The sequence below is a fragment of the Cervus canadensis genome, chromosome 3 (assembly GCF_019320065.1).
Source record: "Cervus canadensis isolate Bull #8, Minnesota chromosome 3, ASM1932006v1, whole genome shotgun sequence".
NCBI lineage: Eukaryota > Metazoa > Chordata > Mammalia > Artiodactyla > Cervidae > Cervus > Cervus canadensis.
The window spans coordinates 44,422,836-44,449,756 of NC_057388.1; the positions used below are offsets into that span (position 1 = coordinate 44,422,836).

General features: G+C 36.7%; 1 protein-coding gene across 1 annotated transcript in view; it reads right to left on the reverse strand.

The window, feature by feature from the left end:
* Window positions 1-2,977: 2,977 nt before the first annotated feature.
* Window positions 2,978-26,921, reverse strand: part of SYPL1 (synaptophysin like 1) — a 31,168-nt gene continuing 7,224 nt past the window's right edge. The window contains exons 2-5 of the mRNA XM_043463028.1: window positions 11,778-11,899; window positions 10,370-10,577; window positions 6,207-6,395; window positions 2,978-4,386 (exon numbers count right to left, since the gene is read on the reverse strand). Of these exons, the coding sequence (XP_043318963.1) occupies window positions 4,261-4,386; window positions 6,207-6,395; window positions 10,370-10,577; window positions 11,778-11,899 (645 nt within the window). The 3' untranslated portion in view covers window positions 2,978-4,260. The remainder of the gene's footprint in view (window positions 4,387-6,206; window positions 6,396-10,369; window positions 10,578-11,777; window positions 11,900-26,921) is intronic.

Genomic DNA, 26,921 nt, shown 5'->3' on the forward strand with positions numbered 1-26,921 from the left:
GACTCCAATGACAAGTATAATGTAACTATGATTAAAGATAATAAAGATTTACTCTAATTTTCAAACATAATGAAAAAACAAAACTATCAGTTTGCAGATGATATAATTATCTATATAAAAAACAGAGGAACCTACAAATTATTAAAATTACCAAAGAGGTTTAGAGGTGGTGAGGGGTAAAAGAACGTGCCTGTAGATGCAGGGGATGCAAGAGATGTAGGTTCAATCCCTGGGTGGGGAAGATCCCTGGAGCAGGAAATGGCAACCTGATCCAGTATTTTTGCCAGGAAAATTCCATGGACAGAGGAGCCTGGCGGGCTACAGTCCATTAGATTGCAAGAGTCGGACAAGACTTAGCAACTGAGCATACACACACACACACATGATTTAGAAATACTGCCTTGTAGAAAAATGAATAAAGTCAATAAATAATAGAGAAATCCTGTACACCAGCAATAAAAATTACAATTTAATTTAGAACATAACTTAAGTGTTACTATGTACAATAGTAACCAGGGCTACAAGATACAAATGTCAATCTAAATCTTTACGCAGAAAATTATAACTTTATTGAAGGACATAAAAGGAGACATAGATTGTGCTCATAAATAATTTTATAAATATGACAATTCTCCAAAACTGATATATATATTCAATGCAAGTTTTTTCAACTGAAACCCCAAAGGTTTTTAGGAACTTGACCAGCTCATCCTAAAATTTATATGAAAGGGTACAGGGCTGAAGACAGTCAAGACCACTGTGAATAACAATGATGGTGCTTTGGCACTCATCCTCTCAGATGGCAATTCTTTCTGTAAAGTTACATAATTAAAGGGTGACAGGGCTGACATGGATTGGTAAGAGCTACAAATAATACAGAAATGATATATGACAGAGGGAACAAAAGATGAACTTTTAAATAAGTACCATGAAAATTGGGAGTATTTAAAAAATCAAAATTAGATCCCTACCTTATACTATATACAAAAGTATACTCCCAATGGTTTAAAGACCTAAAAGTGAAAAACAAAACTAACATATTCTGAAGAAAAGAGGGGTGAATATCTTTATGATAGTGAGAAGGGCTTTTTAAGACACAAAAAGCACCACCATGAAGACAGTTAAGTCAGTATTAAGAGAAACTTTTGTATGACAAATCACAAAGTGAAAATACAAGCTACGGACAGGAAGAAGACAGTTGCAATCTACATAAATGTCAAAGGATTAGTATCCAGAATAAAGAGCACCTCACATCAATAGGAAAAAGACAAAATAGAAAAATTGGCAAAGGATATGAACAGGCAATACAGAGCAAACCTAAGTGACCAATAAACACAGGAAAGGACAGCCAACCTCAATCGCAATCTGAGAAATACAAATTCAAAAATATCAGACAGTATTGCAAACCCATTAGAATGGCAACAGTCCAACAACATCAAGCATCAAGCAAGGGCAAGAATACAGGCAACAGGGACTCTTACATATTGTTAGTGGGAGACTAAACTGACACCATACTCGCACCTTACTGAACAATTTTTACTACCTAAGTTATAACTGAAAACGTGAATACTTCACATGCCAACTATTCTACTTCTAGTGGTATATCCTAGAGAAGCCTTCACATATTTTGCAAAAATATTTCAGTGCTATCTGTAATAGTGAAAAGAAAAATCTACTTCAGCAAGGAAAAGGCTGTATCTATAATGCTTTATTTCCTTCAAAAGACAAAACCAAATCTGACATAAATAAAACAAAATGTTAATATTTGTTTTCCTTAGTGGTAGAAACTTGGTTCTATACTATTTCTTATGCTTATCTTAAAGTGTTAGTCGGTCAGTTATGTCCGACTCTTTGCAACCCCATGGACCTTAGCCAGTCAGGCTCCTCCGTCCACGGTATTTTCCAGGCAAGTATATTGGAGTGGGTTGCCATTCCCTTCTCCAGGGGATCTTCCTGACCCAACCTAGGGATCGAACCTAGGGATCGAACCCAGGTCTCCAGTGCTGCAGGCAGATTCTTTACCGTCTGAGCTACCTGGAAAGCCCATACTTATCTTAAATGCTACATGACTTTAAAGTTTTCAATTAAACGTGAAACAAAGTATATAGCAAGCAACTGACCTTAACATTTATAGCATATCTTTATTCAAGTGACTTCAATTCACAAAAACATTGGTAATAATGCTGTTTATAAAAAGTTCTTTGCAACCTATCACCTGGTAAGGCAAAGCTTTTATTGCTTCTGTCCTGGAAATTATCCTAAAAATCTTAACCCTGTAACACTGACTCAAAATCAGAGAGTGAAATGCAACAGAATGGACTTTTTCCTAGATCTATGATCTCATTCTTTATTAACATTTAATGCCATTAGCTTAAAACTCTTTGAGGTCAGCATTCTTGTTCTCATTTTTCAGATAAGCAAGCTGAGGCACACAGAGGTAAGTAATTTGCCTAAAGGTAAAGAATCTGCCTGCCAATGCAGGAGCTGTAAGACACGGGGGTTCAATCCCTGGGTTGGAAAGATCCCCTGGAGTAGGAAATGGCAACCTACTCCAGTATTCTCGCTGGGATAATCCCGTTGACAGAGGTGCCTGGCAGGCTACAGTCCATGGGGTCGCAAACATCAGACAAGACTGAGCCAACAATGAGCTAGTAGGTGGTGAAGCCAAGATTCAAATTCAGGCAGTTTGGCTCCAAAGCATATACTTTTAATTAAGAATCTTTGCTGCCAACTGGACAGTCAATTAGAAAAGGTTTATCAGTAAAACTCAACCTGAAAGTTACAAATAAGCATTTAAAAAATGAGATTGAAAGAAAAATAGAACCAGGGTCTCCAAAGCATTTTTTATTCCTTGCCAAACATTAAATAAACAAAACTACTGTAATATTCTGTTTCTTGCTTTGTAAATCAATTCTATTTTATACTGCTCATGCCTTTAAGATGAAAGTTTCTTTATAATATAACAATCAGTGCACTCTTTATTTTAACTTCTTTATTAGGGTGGATACACATTCTCATATTAACAATTCTTGTGAACAAAAGCAACCAAAATAAGGCAATAGTAAGATGTGCTTCACATAAAAACAATCATGTGGCTAAGAGGAGATCTGGCCCTGTACAACAGAAAGATTAGGAAGCAAAACGTGAATAAGCCCTATATTCCAGAAGCTACCCAAATGTGTGAGCAAAGACAGCACACCCATAATATAGCTCACTTAGGTTCCTTCTTTACGACGCATAATTCCTTAATTATCCATTTGTGAAATAAGAACAAACATTAAGAAATGTGAAATCCAAATTGCATTCATTTTCACAATATCAATACTAAACTCAAGACAGCAACTTCATTGAATATAAATGTTTCAAAAGTAAAAGGCAATCTTAATTTTTTTTATCCTATGAATAGGGTCTGCAAAAAAAGGTAGATTATTTAACTCTACTTGCAGGAGACTAGGTCTCAGCCTGCACTGAAGGAGCATAAGCAACAAAAGACAGCAAACAAATATCACTAGGAGTAATGCCCATACATATCAAAGTATCTAGGTGAACCATGTTTCACTTATGTAGCAAATCTATTAAATAACCAGCATATGGAAGCTTACACCTCATGCCAGAGAATTATCAAATTAACTCTACATCTATTAGAAATCTCTAAACCCCACTCCCCAAACAATTTTAGTACACCTACCAAGTACTGTAGGTCATTTAGAAAAACAGAAATAAAACATACATCGGTCTTTGTAATTAAGCATTTTTCATAACATATAAACAATGTTCAGATATAAACTGTTAACTAAATGTTTTTTCTAAATATGATTTATGTAATCAAGACTTTCTTAAACAAAGACAGGTCTTGGGAATATGATCTGTACAAACTTACAGTAGTGTATATTCCAAAACAGATTTTCTTCCTATTATGATACGACAATAAAACTCTTTTCTGAGTGAAGATATATGTTAAGGCTTAAGGTGTAAACACTTCGGAAGGAAAACAACTTAGTGAAGAAATAACTGTTCATTTAAAAATGTGTATCATCTCATAATAGGCCCCTGAATTTTCAAATTCACATGTGAGAATACATTTACATCTTAAATTTCTAGGAAAGGCACAAGCTTTATGTAAAAAAGCAGCAAAATTTTAAACCCACCAATTTACTGAAAAAGCCATTACTTTTATTAGAAACAAAAAATGCTTCTCAAGGTGTTGGCAACAGGTCATAGTACAGACATTTATTTCATACAGTGTACTTCTCCCTTCAATTATATTCCAGTTGGAGGAGGAATACCTCCTTGAGAAGTAGTATTTGATGGACTGTGAAAGCTGGTCTCCTTGTACACAAACCATGCATTTCCTCCCCAAAGTATCATATTCAGAAAGCCAAAGATCTAAGAAAGAGAAAAACAAACATGAAAATCTAGTATACTATTAAAATTTCATACCTATCTTAGTTTTCCTATAAATATCTAATATTTCCAGGCCATATACCATCATTTCATTTGAAGTCTGAACTATACATCAAGTGGAATAAAAAAGGAAGACTCTGTATGTCAATGCCCGATTTGGATATATAATGCCTTATTCCCAGTGAAATCTCTAAATCTGTAACATATCAAATCATGACTAAAAGATATTTATTTTTACATGTGCATTATTACCAATTAAAAAAAGGAATTAAATTTGTTTGAGAAAAGTAAGACCTTCCTTTTACTACCTTTTATTTAGACTCTAGTGGCTTCAGGTGAAGAGAACAACAGGAATCCACGGTTCCTTCACTAGGAGGGGTTTTACTTTCTCCCCTCTGAGTGGTTATAAACGTCCTTTGTGCACCTTTTCCTACTTCCCTACTTCATCCCCCTCCTACCATCACCTCTGCTTCCACAGCTGCAGCCACAAGAGAAAAGAACTCATAGAAGAAAACGTTATGTCACATCCTGTAATAATCAACCTAAAAGAAATCAGCCTTCCCAGGTACAAATCTGAAAGTTCAAAGTCTCAGAGATGAAGGAACTGAAGATATCCTATTTTCACAGTATTTTTGTTTTTTTAAATGAAGACAAGAATAGCAGTGACCTATGAGGTAAGAGTAGGGTAAAAAGCTTGGGTACTATCATATTTGTGCTGTTGTTGTTTAGTCGCTAAGTCGAGTTTTGCCACACCACGGGCTGCAGCCCGCCATCCTCCTCTGTCCATGGCATTTCCCAGCAAGAACACTGGACCGGGTTGCCATTTCCTCCTCCAGGGGACCTTCCCGACCCAGGGATGGAACCTGCGTCTCCCGCACTGGCAAGTGGGCTCTTTACCAATGAGCTGCCAGGGAAGCCCCAAACTGCTTTCTTCTATTTTTTGTATTATTTGGGTATAAAAACACTTCTGAAACTATCTCAGCTCACCATCAATATATATGAAAAAAAAAAAAAAAAAAGACTTTTAAAACAAAAATTTGGCCAAATTGCTTTATAAGGCAAGACCAACTTTATCCACTGGAAAAATACTTTCTCGAAAAGACATGAAACCTCCTTAAAAGTAATACCCTCATTATATTACTAATATATCTGTATTTGGATAAAATACCATACAAAATAATATTTAAATTTAGAGGCCAAAATTTTAGGATTATTTAAGGAACTATGAAAGTACTATTTTCAAAGACCCAGAGCAAATCAAATTAGAGAAAGGGCTAATGTCCATGGACAGAGGACAGTTCATGGGGTCACAGAGTCAGACATGACTCAGGGACTAAACAGTAACAACAGAAGTCAGATCTGGTTCAAACCTTGGCTTTGCCAACTTACTAGCCCTGCCACCTTAAGTGACTTAACACACAAGCTATATTCTTTGCCAGCTGCAAACGAAGATAGTAACACCACTTCCCACATTCTTGTCAGAACTGACATATGTGTAATGACCTTAGCACACAGTCTTAATAAATGTTATATTAGCACCTTTAGGGTCAAAGTCTTGCCTAGTTAATGTTAATAAAAACGTAACCATGATCTTGTCTAAGCTTGTTTACAAGTAATAATTTTCTTCACAAACTTTTTTTTGCTGTTATGAAGACTATATGATAACTAGGATTCTGATAAGCTTGGTAAAGATAAGATCAACATATTCATCCAGGGATTTATTAAAACTATTGTTTTCTTAAGTCACTGTAAGGTTTTTCTAGTAAGTGAAATAAATTATTTCATAAACACTGCATACTCACCACAGATACGTTTAGGGACCCCATACTCGTTACAGAGACGAACTGGCACAACGTTCCTTGAGCACTACAAGGCTTAAGCTCCTGGACAATGCTGGGACCGGTAGCTGTTTTAATATCTGTAAGAGCTTTAGCCCAGGCTGAAGTGCTCACCAACCACAAAAAAGTTGCAACAATAGTAATTACAAAGTCCTAAAGCAAAAACAAGTATGAATTAATAATGAATACTTAAAGATACAAAATTTCAAATCCGCCACCAAGGAAATCATGTTGAACTCTCGGTCCTGAGAAATGACATACTTTATAAAAAAAGGCCACAATCAACATAGCAAACACTGCTGTTTACTATTGTCAGGCCAGTGCCTGCGCTACAGCAGTCATCTTCTGAAGAGTCTAAGATTTTTACATGGAGAAATCAAAGTTTCATAAAGCCCTCATCACAACCTTATCTAACTAAGCTAAGCCTCTCCCTCTTGGGATCAAATATCAGACTCTTATCACCAATAACTGTATACCTCCATAATCTCTGCTTTAATCATCCCTCTCAAATATTACCTCTCTTTCTAGCTCATTCTCTTTGGCATCCCAACCTTAAAACTCCTTTGACCCCCTTTGACCCACTGAGATCTACAACCTGATCTCCATTTCCCTCAACTTAGATTCTAAGGTTCTTCATTATAATCTCTTACATATACTCCCAATTCCCTTATCCTCCCCTGCTTTCTCATATTGTTCTGGCAAACCTCTAATTTTAGTTAAATCTAATGCTCTGTGATATGAACAGCGAGATGGTGAAAAGCACACATCCAGGATGACTTGTCTCCTTTTAAATTCATGACTACAAAATTTTAAGAATGCTCATTATATTAAGAACAACAACAACAAAATCTCTCTCAAAACACCCTGTCACTACCAGTTTTCTACTAAGTGTTTACTACTTATTACAGTTCAAGAATAGAAGTTAATTTTTTAATATTTTGGATAATTTCTTATTGAACTAGTAAGAAAAAATTTTACTCTCCGTAATCTATTTTGCTGGGGAACTAGAACTCTGTCGACTAGTACTGGCTATAAAAATCTAAGTAACGCTTTTTTAAAGTATGTATTTGGATAGTATAAAGTATAAGTTTCCATCTCCTTTGGTCTTCCTTTACATTAACAACCGAAGTGGGAACAATGTAAGATTTGTATCTTTTAATGATGTATTCTGAGCATTCAGGTATGCTCAAGACTATGAGTTCTCACTATCTGCAGCAAAAATCTCTCCAAGGTCAGAAATGGGTTTTGGAGCTTATCACAGGATTTTTTTTTTTTTTTTTAATAAATCTGGTTAGTTTTAAATTACTTTTGCCAGTGACCTTTTAGTCATTTATCTCAGATAAATACCAGTGATCACATATGAGATATAGAAACTGTTATATATAGCTTGTCCACCTAGTCAAGCCGGCACTGAATAAACGCCTTGCATTAGCGAACTGAAACAATGCCTCATCTTACAAGCATGTGGCACAGTATTTGCATTTAAGCTCTCCACTGCTACTGCTCTTTAAAAAATGTGTATCAAAGAGAAAAGAATAGAAATATTAAGCATTTTGCACTGTGGGAGTACTCCCCTTTTTGCTGCTGTACTCTGCTGTATTTTGTGCTGTGGCAAATGTTTTCTAAGCACTTGCTAGAAAGAGCTGATAATTATTACGAGATTATCACATGTTAAATTCTCTCTGGGCTGAAGTTCATTATTTTGACCAATAGATGTCAAATCTTAATTTTAAGGTTTCTTCCTTCCAAATTCCTAATCAAAAAGCCATAATTTTTTTTTCCTGATTATGCTCTTTATGTCCAAGCTATTAAAGGCTTAGGATGACATTTTTATATTTCAAAAGCAGGTTCTTTTTGGACAATGATGCATGAAGTAATCTTAGAATGAGGGGAAGTGGGAGAAATGAGGCCTCTGAAGACAGTCCATGAGACTCAGGACTCTAGCTAGTTCTACATGAACAGTGCCACCTGGAATTATGCAATGCACAACATGCCTGTGGCAGCCCTCGTGCTACCAAGAAGAAGGACATAATTCATAACAGAACTTTAGGATTTGGGATACCCTGTCTTTGTTTGGTTTCATTTTATGGTATTTCTGATCCTCCACACAGCCTAGAACCCTTAAGCTCTCACTATTTAGCACAAAAATGTGCTGAATTTATTTAAAAACTAAATTTGATTTTAAAATGTCACAATTTGAAATTCTCCTAGAGATATCTTAGCAGAGAATTGAGAACACTGATGAAATAGCACGTCATTAACAAATGGTACTTAAAAAATAATTCATGTCATGTTTGGCCATAGTTAAAATTTTAGGCATCACAAAAATTTTTTTTTACATTTATATGGTTAAAGTAAAATCCAAAATTTAATTTAGAAGCTGGACTTTTGCAAATAAGAAGTATCCATCATACACTGTACGAACAAAAAACCACTTACGGAACTAATTCTGGATTATGTCTCCATAGGACCATTATTATTTCTCTATATGATCACTCTGAGGTGGAAAATTATTTTTTACTTTTCTGAATGATACAACTAAATCAGTTTTATAGTTTTATTAGGCAGAAAAAGCCTCCTCCAAAGCAGATTTGAATGCTGCTCTAAAAACTGTCATATATCAAGATGTGAAACAGATCACCAGCCCAGGTTGGATGCATGAGACAAGTGCTCGGGGCTGGTGCACTGGGAAGACCCAGAGGGATGGGATGGGGAGGGAGGCGGAAGGGGGGGATCGGGATGGGGAACACATGTAAATCCATGGCTGATTCATGTCAATGTATGGCAAAAACCACTACAATATTGTAAAGTAATTAGCCTCCAACTAATAAAAATAAATGAAAAAAAAAAAAAAAACTTCATTATTTTTAAGGCTTAATAAACAAAATAAGAGAAATAAAAGATTCATTGCTAGATTTAACTTAAAATTTGTTGGGATAATGACAAGATGGCAAGAAATATCTTCATTTAGAATTTAATCTATAAAGAACTTTAACAAAATATAAATAAGGCTTGAAAAGTCCACAGAAGTTACAGATTACTAACATGAAATTTCTATTAAGTATTGCAAATTAAAATGGCTGATGTCTATCTTTTGAAAGTCACTTAACAACCAAGAAATGTTTTATAAAAATATCAGGTTTGAGAATTTCTTCTCAGATACATGAAATGAAATAAATATGATGGATAAAATACTGTTTTATTACTTACCATCCGCATTCTTATGATCCAGGCAGCAAAAATTAAAAATAAATAAGTAGATAAATAAAACCTGTTATTCAATAATTTGACCTATCCTTTAAAGTAACTTTATAAGTAGATGTGAGCAGTTACTGTTTTCTTAGGATATAAATGACCAGTATCACGAAAACATCTCTGTTGTCCCTTCAAAGCAGTAACACCAATATGGACTTCGTAGTTATTCTTTGGTAGTGGAGGTCCACTTTAAAACTACAGTTTATCTCTGGATTTGCCACCAATAATCTAGGGGAATTCTACTAACTAAATCTCAAGAGATTATTTTTATTTCTAGCTCAGTAGACCCTTAAGCCAAAAAAGGTATTAGGACTTCAAATCCAAATCCTTTGTTGCCATCTTAAAGATTCAGAATTAGCTCATGAATGCCACTAATGCCAAATTCTATAACTTTTATAGAATTACCTTGGTCAGAATTTAAAGAATTTAAGAATATAGACCAGGTGTCAGGCATAAAGGGGATGTCTCTGAGAAAAGAGAAAAAAGATAAAAAACAGGAAAACAGTTATGAGACTACTAGCATTGTTAGCAATTCTTCAAATCAAATACATTAATTTCTATTTAATTTCCCTGCTATTTGCAACCTAATATGCTTTGTCCCATATTCGAGTTCTTTCCAGGTTAAAATAGAGTTAGATACAAACAAACCTCTCTCTGTATAAGGAGTACAGAGGAAGTGTTACAAACAGGCTACAAGAATTGGGTTAAACATGACAAGAGCAAGCATAAACTCGTGGCAGAAGTCAAGACATGTTGAAACTGGTTTATGCCAAGAGTTTTTTTTTCCCAGTGTAAGAAAATCCATATTTAAATTCAAATGTAATATATACCTACATAAATTATTTTTGTATAAAAAGAAAGTGATTACTTACAGTCATGGGAAGCTTTCGATTATCACGATACAGGTTTGTGTAACCAACATAAAGCAGAAGAGCAGCAATGCAGTACAGGAAGACAAAGACTGCAAAAGTAACATAGAACTGCGCGGAAGAGGAGTAATCTCCAATAAGGACATAATTTTTCCAATTTACATGACAGACATTTACACCTTGAGGTGCCTGAAATGATGCCTCATTCAACCTATTTAAAAAAAGGCACAAACAAATTTATGAATTACTTGGACTCTTCTAACAGAAACACATAGGCAGAATATTTAAGTAAAATATACTCCCCAAATAAACACTTTCCTTTTTTAAAAAGTGAAAAATTCAAATATTTAAGTAAATTAAAATTTTCATATGTATATAAATCATATATTACACCTGATACTTGACTTATGATAGACTGAATACAGACTGAATTAAACACTTTCACACCCAGATAATATCTTCCTGTAACAAAAACTTAGCAGATTAATAGCACTGTTACAAAATGGTTTACAATTTGAGAAACTGTATTCCATTCTAGGAGGCAGAGTCTGTGTGACTAGCACCAGGAGAGTCAATTATAATGATTCACATTTTAACTCTCACTAATTAGCTAACTCCACAAAGTCTTTAATTTTCTCTATCTATAAATCACAAAAGCACTTATCACTAAAGATGCTATAACTTTATAAGAGAAGGACTGAGAGATAGAGAGGCAAAGATTGATTACCAAGCACCTGCTATCTGACATATCTTTAATGTAAGATTTTATTTAATCATCAAAGCAACCTTAAATGGTTTAAATTCATTGAACAGAAAAACTGAGTCTAGACAATTAAGTAAGTAGTCAGTAAGTGGGGAAAGATTCACACCCTCACTTAAACACAGGGCAGATGGAGTAAACATTTAATGAATACTGAGGTCAAACAGAACAAAATAGCCATAAATATTCAGAAAATAAAGTTTTATGCTGCTGAAAGAAACACAGGAACTCTTCACTTTATATAAATCCACGTCTTAAAGCTATACATTGCACATTAGTAACTGTAAATACATGAGAAAGTTGGATTTTTCATAAGCTGTGTTTGCTTCTACAACATGGCTTCTCAAACTAAGGTAACAGAGCAGTCTTCTTTTGAAATTTCCAATCCACTGTGGGATGACAGAATAAAAGTGTCAAGGCAATGTCATATGAAAGTTTCTGAATGCTTACTGTCATTTTCCGTATTTATTTCATCACAGTTCAGGAAAACAGTCTGCAGATAGGCACTGGTCCACACACCATACTTTCAGTAGCAATGATCACTATTTACAAATGAGCATGAAATGAAAAATGTCTAACTCCCAAGATCAATAAGTTGTTGGGAAATCTTAATGAGTGAAAAGAGTTGTTAAACCCCAAAAGCAAACTTACCTGAATGGATAACCAAAAGTAGCTGTAATCGTTTTATTCTCAGCACCTTTATCACAAGACACTTGAATTTCTGTTTTGCCCTTAAAACCTCCACAGGTAGCAAAAGCAAAGATAGAAGCAATCTACACAAAGACCAAAGAAAGAAAAGAAAGAAGCATTACTCTACCTAAACATAGGTGATTAAAATCTTAAATACAGTGGCTATTAATGACTATTAAAAATTGGCTCACTAACATTCTTAGAATTATTTACAAATGAAGATGGTGAAAAATATTTAAAAATGTATCTGCAACCTCTCTGACCTCCCAGCTTCATGCACTAGTCACCAACTTAATTATGAACACAGGCAGACCTTATTGTGTCTGTTACCTTCCTATGTACACTGCTTATATTATATAATTTCTTCTGTGACTGTTTTGGTTTGTCTCTGAAACAATAGACCCTTCATCTCACCCCAAAACCATGATACCATTATCACTCCATGACAACTAATATTTCCTTTCTTGCTTTTTTTCATTTGTTATTTGGCTCCGTCAGGTCTGAGTCACATCGTGTGGAATCTTTCATTGCAGTGAACGGACTCTCTTGTGGCATGCAGGCTTCAGTAGTGCTGGCCCGCTGGCTTAGTTGTTCTGTGACGTGTGGGATCTTAGTTCCTTGACCAGGGATTGCATCCTAGTTCCCTGACCAGGGATTGAACCCATGCCCCTGCATTGCAAGCCAGATTCTTAACCACTGGACCAGGGGGAAGTCCCAATGATTTCTTAATAGCAAGTCATGAGTTCAAATTTCCCAAGCTGATTCATATTTTTTAATCCTAAGTATTTTTTTCAGAGTCTGCACATTACATTTGTTTAATATAAAATTTGTTAAGTCATGGATTTCTCTCCACAGCCCCACACTTCTTTCTCATTTATTATTGAAGAAACTAGGCCATTTGTCTTACAGAGATTTCCATATGGTGTTGTGTGGCATAATTCCTCTATCTGTATTTTCTAAAGAGGCTAGATTAAACTCTGGTTTGTGTTTTCTTTTCTTCACTTGTTTTGTCTCGTTTATTTGTGAGAATGCCAATTTTCAGTTGGCTCTCTTGTTATGATGTTAAGATGAATTAGTGGGTTCAGGTATTGTCAGCCTGATCTATCCTTTAATTTCTGCATTAGACTTTCCTCTAGTGGTTTTAGCAGCTATTGATGGTCATGACTTGGTTCCATTATTTTATTAGAGGTTGGGAAATGTAGCATTCTGTCGTTTCTTTGTTACCTGGAATTCTCCTGTGCAGAACTTTGTCACATAATCATTTTGGTTAACCTGAGGTATGGTTCATAGGAGGCAAACAGTATAAATGCCTGGTTCTTTATTTTTCTTTACCAATTTTTAGAATAGTAAACTAGTTTCTTAATATCTTCTGGATGTAACAACTGGATTATTTTTAGCATTATTGTAAATTAGGTTTCATATATTTTATGTTTTCCAACTGTTTGCCTTTATTTTTTTAATACTCAAATTGTCTTGTATTTAGCTAATGGTAGTCTCAAGTGGCTTTCCTTTTTCTCCCCCTTGACCCTTATAGTTTTTGATAGTTTACTTGTTTTCTGGGCACAATATTTCAGGATAAGTTTGTACATTTCCTGCCTTAATTGTGGATTCAGCCAGTCTATTATCTCCAGGGAAACTTAGTTCCTTGAATGAGAAATGATACTTACTAATCACATTCTGGAAACTGGGGACCATACTTTTAAGATAAGGAATTTTAAAAAATTGTTTTAACTTGAGATATAGTTGACTTACAATTTCTGCTTTACAGCAAAGTGACTCAGTTATATATATAAATTTTTTTCCCGTATTTTCCATTATGGTTTATCACAGAATATTGATTTTAGTTACCTGTGCTATATAATAGAACCTTGTTTACCCATTCCATGTATAATAGTTTGCAACTGCTAACTCCAGACTCCTTTCCCTCCCTCGGCAACTGCAAGTCTGTTCTCTTTGAGTCTGTTTCTGTTTCATAGATAGGTTCATTTGTGTCATATTTTAGAGTCCACTTAGAAATTTTATCATATGATATTTGTCTTTGTCTGACTTACTTTACTCAGTATGACAATCTTTAGATCTATCCATGTTACTGTTAATGGCATTTCATTCTTTTTTATAGCTGAGTAGTGCTCCACTGTACGTTTATACCACGTCTTCTTTATCCATTCATCTGTTGATGGACATGTAGGCTGTTTCCATGTCTTGGCTATTATGAACAGTGCTGCTGTGAAGACGAGGGTGCACGCGTTTTTTGAATTATAGTTTTATCCAGATAAATGCCCAGCAGTGAGATTGCTGGGTCACACAGCAACTCGGGAAACCTCCGCACTGTTTTCCATAATCGTGGCACCAATTTATATTCCTACCAACAGTGTAAGAAGGTTCCCTTTTCTCTACACCCTCTCCAGCATTTGTTATTTGTAGACTTAGGTAAAAAAAATTTTAATAATGAGAAAAGAAGCTGGCCATGTTAGCCATGCTAGCAGAAAGGAAGAATTCAACAAAGCAAGGCAAAGCAAGTGTGGGGTCCTTAGAAATAGTTTAGGATATTGCAGGGAAACTGTATTCCTTGCTATGAGGGGAAGATGAGAATCCAGATTGTCATAATGTGAGAAACACTTTAATTGTGTCATTATTTTGTACTCATAACAAGAAAAGTAATGTCCATTAAAAAAGAAACGCAGCACAAAAGAAGTTAGTAACTTCCCAAGGTTACAGAGCCAATAACTGCTAAGTCAAGATTCAAACCTGGGCAGTCTGGCTTCAGAGTTTGTTTTTAGCCAGGATTTTATACTGCCTTCACCCTACCAAGCTTCAGTTTTCTAAAATGTTTAAAAAAATAAAAAGGAAAAAGGCAGTAGTGATAGTATTTACTGCATAGAGTTATTGTGAAGGTTGAATTTAAGACTCAATATAGTATTTAGCATATAGTAGCACATGCTGCGGAGAAGGCAATGGCACCCCACTCCAGTACTCTTGCCTGGAAAATCCCATGGACGGAGGGGCCTGGTAGGCTATAGTCCATGGGGTAGCGAAGAGTCAGACACGACTGAGCTACTTCACTTTCACTTTCATGCATTGGAGAAGGAAATGGCAACTCACTCCAGTATTCTTGCCTGGAGAATCCCAGGGACAGAGGAGCCTGGTGAGCTGCCGTCTATGGGGTTGCACAGAGTCTGACACAACTGAAGCGACTTAGCAGCAGCAGCTGCAACCTCTCAACAGATGTGATTTTATTTTCCTGAGTACAATATAGAAATTAGTATAACAGCCCATGTAACAACACATTTGCTCCTATTACAGTGTACCTACTAAATATTAGTATGAAATTCAAAGAGTCTGATCTATTAGTATCAAAATCAAAAGGGGATAAATTGAAACCCGAGGGTAACTATAAAGCCAAGAAACTATAAGCAGAAATGTTATTTCATGAGCTTATAAGGCCTCACTTGTGGCTATTTCCAGGTCTCAAAAAGTAGTTGGAGATTTGTTTTCCTTATCATACATATACTTAAAGAAATGTACGGATGCTTTCTTAAATGCTATCCAAACAGGGAAAAACCTGAAAGCATACTAAATATTGACAGGGAGTCAAATAAACTGTAACTCACTCCCACAAGAGAAGAGCATGCAGTCATTAAAATGCTGGGCAATATCTAATGATAGAGAAAAGGGTTCATTACATATAAAGTTTGTTTAAACAACGCATTGTGCACAAGTCTATATCTGTGCAGATATAACATAATAAAAACTAAAAAGGATATGCATCATAATTTTAAGTGGTCACCTCTGAAAAGAAGACAAAAGATAATTTTTCTATTTGTATCTCATGAATTTTCTACAAAACAAAACAAAAAAAACCCCCAAGATATAGTGTAGTAACCAAAAGCTCAATCCTTCAGCAAATGCTGATGGCTCTATTTATGAAATATATTCAGAACTTGATAACTTTTCCCACCATCATCACAACATCCTCATCTAAGCCACTATTACTTCTTGCCTGAATTATATGCTAACAGTCTTCTAAGTTGATCCTCTTACTTCAGTCCCTGCCTCTTCTTCAATCTATTTTCCACATCAGCCAGGGCCATCTTTTAAAAATACAAGGCAGAAAACTTTATCATCTGCTCAAAACTCTCCACTGGCTTCTGAATTCTCTCCAAATACAACGTTTATATAATGGTCTACAAGATCCTTTCCTCCTTTAATACTTCTGATCTCATGTAGCTACTTTTTCCCTTGCCAAACCTCTTTATACAAATGTTCTCCCTGTTATTCTTTAAAGACATGGGATAAACTCTTTTGTACTGACTATTCCCTCTGCTTGGAATACATAGTTAGCTTCCTACTTCACAGCTCCCTGTTCCAATGTGACCTTATCAGAAAAGCCTTTTCCTAACCACACTATGTTAAATAACAGTGCCCTTCCCACTCTACGCTATCAGTTCTCTTTATTTGTACTGATCTATTTTTCCTCCACTGTAATGAACAGTGCCTGACAGCACTTCATTATTTGTCCATTTTTCTCTACAATGTAAACTCAAAGACAGCAGGCACTGTTTTGCTCAAGGTCACACACATCTAGCAAATAGATGGAATTCAGTGCAAGTTTGATATCAAAACCTATCCTATACTGTTGAACACTGACATAATGCCTCCCATGGATTAATCCAGGGCCTTGAATCAGGCCACCCATAATCAGGATCATAACTATCAAATGAATTTTTTTCCCATGAAGAAAGAGATATATGAAAAGGAATTTAGTTATAGATAAGAAGAGTCTGGTATAATGTCCACACATAGTTTGGTATCTTTAGTTAAGAGTTAAAAAATTAAGAAAGAAGAATACTATTTCAGCATAAATATATATGAATATACAGTGAGAACACAAGGCCAGGAAATGAGTCCTGGGTATATATCCATATTTTGAATTAGAAAAAAGAAACAGGACACACACAACTCAATCAACAGAATAAAGAGGCCAGAAGCAGACTAGTGTGTAGAGACAAATTGTACCTAACAGAGCTGGCTTTACAGGGCTCTAGAAGACTCTACACATGGACATCACCAGATGGTCAACACCGAAATCAGATTGATTATATTCTTTGCAGCCAAAGATGGAGAAGCCCTATACAGTCAGTAAAAACAAGATCAGGAGCTGATTGTGGCTCAGATCATGAACTCCTTATTGCCAAATTCAGACTTAAACTGAAGAAAGTAGGGGAAACCACTAGACCATTCAGGTATGACCTAAATCAAATCCCTTATGACTATACAGTGGAAGTGAGAAATAGATTTAAGGGACCAGATCTGATAGACAGAGAGCCTGATGAACTATGGACGGAGGTTCGTGACATTGTACAGGAGTCAAGGATCAAGACCATCCCCATGGAAAAGAAATGCAAAAAGGCAAAATGGTTATCTGAGGAGGCCTTACAAATAGCTATGAAACGAAGAAAAGCAAAAAGCAAAGGAGAAAAGGAAAGATATTCCCATTTGAATGCAGAGTTTCAAAGAATAGCCAGGAGAGATAAGAAAGCCTTCCTCAGCAATCAATGCAAAGAAATAGAGCAAAACAACAGAATGGGAAAGACCAGAGATCTTTTCAAAAAAATTAGATACCAAGGGAACATTTTATGCAAAGATGGGCACAATAAAGGACAGAAATGGTATGGACCTAACAGAAGCAGAAGATATTAAGAAGAGGTGGCAAGAATACACAGAAGAACTGTACAAAAAAGATCTTCATGAGCCAGATAATCACAATGGTGTGATCACTCACCTAGAGCCAGACATCCTGGAATGTGAAGTCAAGTGGGCCTTAGAAAGCATCACTACGAACAAAGCTAGTGGAGGTGATGGAATTCCAGTTGAGCTATTTCAAATCCTGAAAGATGATGCTGTGAAAGTGCTGCACTCAATATGCCAACAAATTTGGAAAACTCAGCAGTGGCCACAGGACTGGAAAAGGTCAGTTTTCATTCCAGTCCCAAAGAAAGGCAATCCCAAAGAATGCTCAAACTACCGCACAATTGTATTCATCTCACACGCTAGTAAGGTAATGCTCAAAATTCTCCAAGTCAGGCTTCAGCAATACATAAACCGAGAACTTCCAGATGTTCAAGCTGGTTTTAGAAAAGGCAGAGGAACCAGAGATCAAATTGCCAATATCCGCTGGATCATAGAAAAAGCAAGAGAGTTCCAGAAAAATATCTATTTCTGCTTTATTGACTATGCCAAAGCCTTCGACTGTGTGGATCACAAAAAACTGTGGAAAATTCTGAAACAGATGGGAATACCAGACCACCTGACCCACCTCTTGAGAAACCTATGTGCAGGTCTGGAAGCAACAGTTAGAATTGGACATGGACCAACAGACTGGTTCCAAATAGGAAAAGGAGTACGTCAGGGCTGTATACTGTAACCCTGCTTATTTAACTTCTATGCAGAATACATCATGAGAAACACTGGGCTGGAAGAAGCACAAGCTGGAATCAAGATTGTCAGGAGAAATATCAATAACCTCAGATATGCAGATGACACCACCCTTATGGCAGAAAGTGAAGAGGAACTATAAAGCCTCTTGATGAAAGTGAAAGAGGAGAGTGAAAAAGTTGGGTTAAAACTCAACATTCAAAAAACTAAGATCATGGCATCTGGTCCCATCACTTCATGGGAAATAGATGGGGAAACAGTGGAAGCAGTGTCAGACTTTATTTTTTTGGGCTCCAAAATCACTGCAGATGGTGACTGCAGCCATGAAATTAAAAGACACTTACTCCTTGGAAGGAAAGTTATGACCAACCTAGATAGCATATTAAAAAGCAGAGACATTGCTTTGCCAACAAAGGTCCGTCTAGTCAAGGTTATGGTTTTTCCAGTGGTCATGTATGGATGTGAGAGCTGGACTGTGAAGAAAGCTGAGCGCCGAAGAATTTATGCTTTTGAACTGTGGTGTTGGAGAAGACTCTTGAGAGTCCCTTGGACTGCAAGGAGATCCAACCAGTCCATCCTAAAGGAGATCAGTCCTGGGTGTTCATTGCAAGGACTGATGCTGAAGCTGAAACTCCAATACTTTGGCCACCTCATGTGAAGAGTTGACTCATTGGAAAAGACCTTGATGCTAGCAGGGACTGGGGGCAGGAGGAGAAGGGGACGACAGAGGATGAGATGGCTGGATGGCATCACTGACTCGATGGATATGAGTTTGAGTAAACTCCAGGAGTTGGTGATGACAGGGAGGCCTGGCATGCTGCAATTCATGGGGTTGCAATGAGTTGGAAACGACTGAGAGACTGAACTGAACTGAACTGACCCCACTTAAATGTGGATAGAACAGTGACTTCCTTCTAGTGAACAGAATACGGTAGAAGGAATGGGATGTCCTTTATGAGATTAGGTAATAAAGAGACTACAATTTTTGTCTTCATTTCTCACTCCCTTGAATCATCTGATTTGGGGGACACTACAAACCATTAGAAAGTATTTGCAAAAACGTTACAAATGGTTAGTATTTACTAACATACAGATCTAGGACAGACTCTTGCTCATGCATACTGCATGACAAGTCTAAGAACGTTCACAGTAATATTGTTTATAATATCAGAATATGGGGAGAGGGGAAGCAACAAGAAAGCAGACAAAATATATTGGTATACAGTACTTACAATGAGAACTTACACAGCAATGAAGCCATACAACTGTAGCTACCTATGTCAACAAGGATGAACTGTAGAAACCTAATGTCATTCTTTTAAAAGCTCTGTTTACCTGGAGAAGGAAATGGCTACCCATTCCAATATTCTTGCCTGGAGAATTCCAGGGACAGAGGAGCCTCGTGGGCTACAGTCCATGGGGTCACAAAGAGTTGGGCACGAATGAGCGAGTAACACTTCTTGTGTACATCACTCCTGCCACTATCTTTGTTCAAGCCCTCACCATTTTTCCCTTGGACTAACCCAACAGACTCCTCACTTTTACACGCATTCTCAATGCCATCCATCTTTTACTGTGGGCTCTAGAGCTGCAGTGTCCATTAAGGTGCCATAAGCCACATGTGGCTACTGAGCACTTTAAAAATGGCTAGCCTGACCTGAGATGGTTGTACATGTAAAATATACTATGATTTATGAAGAGTTAGTATGAAAAAAAGAATGTAAAATATCTCATCAATAACTGTTTATACTGATTACTTGTTGAAACAATATTTTGGATATACTGGGTTAAACAAAATGTATTATTAAAATTAACCTCCCCTGTTTCTTACTTTTTTAATGTGGCTAGTAGAATGCTTAAAATTACTCTATGGCTGGCATTTGTAGTCTGCACTGTGTTTCTATGGTATAGAGTTGTTTAGAGTGACATCATACTGATACAAAATCAAAATCTGGTCATGTCATTCCCATGGTTAAGAGATTTCCTGAATGGCTTTCCAGATATAAATTTACATAAAGAAAACATATAAAGCCCAAAGTTCTTAATTTGGCATAAGAGGCAGGGCTGAGAGGCATAGCCTCAACATTATTTTTCTAGATTTATACGCTGTACTCCGTGCAAGGGCCTATACAATTCTGTCCTATTGCACTGCATACTTACTGTTCCTGAAACACACCAAGTATTTATGTCTTGAATGTATGTGTTTTTTCTGCCAGGATTTCCCCCTCTCTCCCCACCCTGCATCTCGAACAAGCTCATCCATTAAGGCCCTGTCCGATTCCTTGTGGTATAATATTATGACTCCTTGGCTGCCACAGACATTAAGTTCATTACTTCTGTTACAGGCATTTTTCTTGTGTATCTTGCTCATTAAAAAAAAAAGAAACAAAAAAACCCAAAATAATAAAAACTAGTTTCCCACTTAGGACAAAATTTAGTAAATAAATGGCACACTGTACCGTAGCTTATTGTTTTTAAGATTATTGCCTTTACCTCTCCCTTGGCAGACTGTTGTATCTTTGCATTTGTCCTTATTCAGGGTTTTCAGTGTTTACCTACACAGGAACACTTCTATCTTCCTTATCCAGAGCAGACTTTACTAGATTCCAACACAATACATTCTTTAAGCCTATAACTATTGTTAATATAGCTTTATGTGTTTTAAATTTTTCAAACTTACCGCAAGGAAATATTAAAAGCAGAAAAACATTTCAAGGCATTGAACACCACCTCCCTTCCTCTGCCCATTTGGTATCAAGACGGGTTAACTAATCAATGGAAATCTAGGAAACTAATCTTACAGGGAAAGGGGTATGCCTGTATTTCTCCAGATGGATCCAACGAACTCACATGGCTTCCTCTTCGGAAGATTCGACCTAAGGGGGCCCCCAGCATTCAAACTAGAGACGAAACAACAAAAACCCCAGGAGGAAGAAATTCCAGTACAAGCCATGGCGGCTTTAAAAATTTCCAAAAAACACCACACTCGACATCATCGACCGTATGATCTCCCTACTTGGGGACAGATAAAAACCCTTACTAATCAAGCTGAAAATCTGATTTCTCAACAGGGAATGCCTCAGAATCCTGAAAATATTTTTGTCACTATGCTTGCTGTGCTTGCTTTTGCTTCCCCCGCTCGGGCTGACTTGATTGATCACACTTACTGGGCTTATATACTTAACCCCCCTCTTATTGTAGGTTGTAGAATGGGCAGATATAGGACCAATCGTATCCACTAATGACTCAACACATATGCCCCCTCCTTGGAGCTTGGAGGGGCCCTCTCATCCCAAGGAAGAATGAAGACTAATTAACATGTCTCTAGGTGATGAAATCCTTCCTTTATACATGGGCCCAACAAAATTATGTATTAATGTTAGTTGACAAACATGGGCTTTCGTCCTGCCTCCGAAAATGAACTTCCACATATTGGTTGGACTGTTTACTGCCCTGTCCTTTTATGAAAACCATGTCAACACTACCAAAACTCTAGGAAAGGGACAAAAGTTAGAATATAAGGGGTTTACTTATAAAGACTTTAAATATACTCCTGTTTATTGAGATAGATGTCAAGCTAAATCAGGGAAATTAATGTTTGTGGTCAATTACACCATTGTTGATTGGGGACCCCATGGTATATGGCTATCTAACTGCTCAGATGATATTAACAGTACTATACATGATTATGTTACTCAAGTAGCATAGAAGATTACCAACAGTTCAATGAAACGCTTCCATGAAAAGGACTCCTTGGCTGGCTTGACGGCAAAATGGCACTTTGTCACCCTCAAATCATCCTCAATAAACGAACTGGGCCTAAACAATGAAACATCTGAAAACTTGCTGCAAGTACTGAAAAACTTGAAACTTGGACTAGATATTTCACAGAGACCAGTTATAATCATAGTAATTATTCCTTCTGTTATGATCATATATTTTATACAAGCTTGGGTTCCCCTTCCTTTTGTTACAGCTATAGAAAATTTACAATTTAATAGACTTTACGTTCTGTGACCTGTATAGATTGCATATTGTATACTTGTCTTAATTCCTCTATTTCTCTAAAAAACAAATCCCTTTCGATTCTTCGATCTTGACATAGTTTATGGTTACCAGTAGATCCCCAACGACCCTGAGAAGAGGGTCCCATGACAGGACTTGCTTCCCGGTTACTCACTAAATTATTCCAACGATCTAAGCAATTCATTGGATGGTTAATTCTTGACATTTTGGGGGTTAATAGCCATTTGCATCACTGCTGCTGTCGCAGACACTGCTTTACAAACTTCAAACACAAAACTTTATTCAAAATTGGACTAAAGATGCTCATACTATGTGGGCCACTCAGGCTCAGATAGATAAAGAAGTTTAAGGTAAAATTCAGAAATTAAAAACAGCCATCCAATGGGTTGGAGATCAATTAATAGATGTACAAAAACAAGTGATACTAAAATGTGATTGGAATTCTACTCAATTTTGTGTTCCTCTGGTTCAATTCAATCATAGTGCCTACAACTGTGAACAAATCAAATTTCATTTATAAAACATACAAGATAATGCCTCTCTGAATGTACAATTATTATGAGAAGAAATCTTTGAAACCTTTTCTGAAAGTCTGCCCTCTTCCACTAATTTGGACACTTTAGCTGAACAACTAGCTGATCAATTATCTGGGCTAGACCCATGCGGAGGGTTTCAGAGCATTACTCACAGCATCTGGTCTGGAACTATAACTTTGGTGATTGTATTGATAGTTATATTTGTTGTTTACTGTTGCCTTTATGCAAAAATTGTTAAAACTAAACAAACTCAAATGGTCAGGACCCTTTTTACAAATAAATAAATAAGGGGGAATTGTCAGGGAACATTTAACAGGAGGATTCCTGCATGCTGTTTCTCATAAATCCTCTGTTCCTTATCAGCTCCTGGCAACAGGAACGAGTGGAACGGCACGCTGCTCCCAGGACTGAGGTCATAGGATTAAACACATGCATGAATCTCCTTCAGTAAACATTCTCCTTACAACAACACTGCATAGTCTCAATCCTCTTTCTTGAGTTGTGGATTGTCTCCTGACCTTATGACCATTGTTAATCCCTTGTTCCCTTGATAATGGTTGCTGTATGTTTGGTTTTCTGATCTTTATCATTGTCAAAAGAAATTCCTTGTAAAACAGCCTATATATACTCACAGAAAGATCATTAAAGCACCCTTGCTCCAACAGCGGCTTAGGTCCCCGTATCTTTCTTTCTCTCTCTCTCTCTCCCGCCCTCTGGCTAATTCTCTGGAGCGTGGAAACCCGCCAAGCTCACTCTCCTGCTGCCCGGGCTTCCAAGACCTCCTCGAGAGGACGCCCTGTGCCTTCGTGAGTGGTGCAAGCCCTGTTCTAGGGTTTTATTGGTTCTCTGCGTAAACCAGGGAATATTAGCTTCTTTCTCTCCTTCACCTTCTTATCGTTGATTCCGGACCACCAGGTTCTGGTCCCTTAAAGGACCACAACACTTACCCAGCAGAAGGCCTGACATACACTAAATGCTCACTAAATAACTGCTTAACTAAAGGGGGAAAAAAAATCAATACTCAATAATGTACAAATAAAACCATATTTCAAGTCTTACATACTCATCATTTCAAGTTTGTCATTTTGTTATGAGGATAAATAAATCTCATGTTTGCCATTTTGGTCTTTATCTTATGGGAAAAAAGGGATGAGGTACACACTTTTTACTAAATGAAATACAAACAATCTGAGGGTAAGCTATCCAACCATCTCACCTTTCCCTGTATTATACTAGTACTTTGATTTCAATTAGAACTTATATTCTGGCAGCCCACGGGTGAAACTTGACCTGAAAACAGATTTGTGGTCTTCCCAGTATTCATGAAAAATGTGACTCTGTTGTCAGTATTTTATTATCAGTGTGCTGCACACAAAAATTTGATTTCCGCATGGGAATGGGGAAATGAAAGTTATGGCAACATCAGACCTATATTCCCATAAAGTGACAGTCCCATGGAAATGAGTGACAGATGACACTTAAGAAATGGTATATGCATTCCAGGTTGCTGTCACTTTCTATCATCTTTCCACCCCTCAGAATGCATGTTAGTTACCAGCAATCAATGAATTATATTATTCTTTCTTCTTCCAAACAGCTTGCTATACTCATTTACTTTATGAGGGGTTCCAATAAGCATTTCAGTTTGTACTTCCAGTCTAAAATGAGTAGTAGTGGTATGCTGATTTACACTTCCTTGCCACTTAGGAAACTAATCCCACCCCCCACCCCCACTCTACCCCATTAAGAATGACTGAAACCGCCGACATGAAATTCCACTTGCAATGACCAAGAATCCAGGCACAGGATGAGAGCAAGCTTCTGTTCAGGTCAAAAGGTCCCATATTTACGAGGACAGTCTGAAGTTCCACTTACCTCTCTGCCCACTGGACCCACATTAGAGACATGACAGACACCTCACTGATTTAGATATTTAGAATATGACTCTCTAAAGTAGACTGGAGTACTCAATTTAACTGGTGTACAAGAAGAAAATGTGTCTATTTATATCTACTCTTAGACTTAAACAGGAAGTAAAGCTTCATTAAATTTAATATACTGCTGAAACCCATGTTGGGCCTGTATGTCAGAGTCAGGTGCTGGGACAGTATGTGGGGTATCCTGAAGGTAAAGGAGTCCCATAACATAGGACAGACAGGGATACCATCAGCTATTCTTCTACTTCAGAGTTCATGTATCATAATGTGAGTGTTCATGGCTAAGTGACTTTATAGAATAAATTATTTACTTTTAACCAAACCAACCTTCACAACATGGACTGGTGGCTTAAAAATGTCTTCATGGAAACTACTCAGTGACAATACAAAAACTCATGTCCAAGAGCACTAATACTCTTTGTGAATTGGATTGATCAGCCACATGACCAGGTTAAAAAAAGATTCTACTTAATCAGAAAAAGTTGAGAGAAAAAAATTATTAGACAAATACCTGAAATAAGGGTTGTTTTTTTAATTTGAATGAAATTTAACAAGAGTATATAATATGCCTTAAGATAACAACAGTAAAACATGCATCTGGGGCTTTGTGTATAAAAATTTATAATGATAATCAGCCAGAGTCCCAGTTCCAGCTCCTACTTCCAGACACTGCACAGCTCACAGAAGATTCTACTGGCGAACATTGGTACTCATCTAATTTATGGATATCTTTTACATGTTTTTAGTTGCAGGGTCCTCTCTGCTATTTCGTTTCATGATTGACCTGTTCAGGAAAATTACATAATTGAAATCTTCAGAAATAGACCTAAAAGTATACAGTAAATGAGGGTTTATGTCCAAAATCAATGCATGCTGTTTTACTAAATCATATGACCATTCAGTACTTTAGATGAACTATCATAGCATGTCTGCTTTTACAGTCAGCCAGATTAGATGCCTAGAGCCAAGGTACTGATTTTTCTAAGTCAAGGTCTGAAGCATTTATTAAAGATGTTAATTTTTAAGAAACATTTGTTACTGATGTTGCTATTTCCGTTTATTTCCACTGTGCACTGAGCAGCAAAGTCAGTTTCAAAGTGCTTCAATTTCACTTTTCTATTATTTCCGTCTGTTTGAAAAGTACAATCACAGAAAGTTCTAAGTAGCCTCCTAGTAGTTTCCATAAACTGTAAGAATTTGAGCTATGAGAAGTAAACCTGAGTTCCTGTTGAAATAAATAGCTAGATGCTTTTTGCTAACTCTTAATTACTACATGTTGAAAACATCTCTATGTCACCTTTATTCTTAGACAATTTTTTCGCTGAATATGGAATTAGAAATCTCCAAGGAACCAAAGTATACCTATTTTAAAATAATTTCAGACTGTTCTATTATTTTTATGTCTTTTGGAGTGAATCAGTATTCCGACTCTTGATCTGGATGGCTGTCTTGAAATGAGTCTGTCACTTCACAGAAAACTGAGTATCTGTTACCACTGATATAATCTGAGCTTTTAAGTGAACTAGTTTTCTTCATGTGTTTCAGGACATTTGATACAGGCTCAACTTGAGTATGTTATTTCCCCCTTTTCCATCTTGGTCTAGTGGTTTTATAAGTAATCTCCCTGCCCAGAAGTTTTATAGTCATTTCTAATTCCCTACTTTGCAAACACTGTATCTATATTTTGGGACCCCAAACTACTAACATAGGAGAATACTCAAGTTATCACAAATCCAGACCTTAAGCAGGTAGACTGATTCAGGTCTTTGTTAGTACTTTAAGTACTCTATCCATGGAAGTCATAAATCCAAAAAATAGGTTGAAGCTTTTTCTCAGATTTATTTCTCAGATCCAAGAACAGTCCTTCTCCCACCCGTATTTCTGTTCCATTGCTGGTCCCCAACGACAATTACCCTGTATTAGAAAAGCAATTCTCAGCGTGTGTGGTCTGTGGATCCCACGGAGTACCCAAGACTCTTTCAAGGGGTCTATGAGGTCAAAAATATTTTCACAGTATCATTACAACATCATTTGCTCTTTACCCTATGTTGACATTTGTGCTGATCGACACAAAAGCACTGATGGGTAAAACTGCTAGGCTTCAGTAAGAATGAAGCATCATTAGTTCAGTAAGAACTAACAGCATCAAACTGTCAGTCCGTTGCCATGCA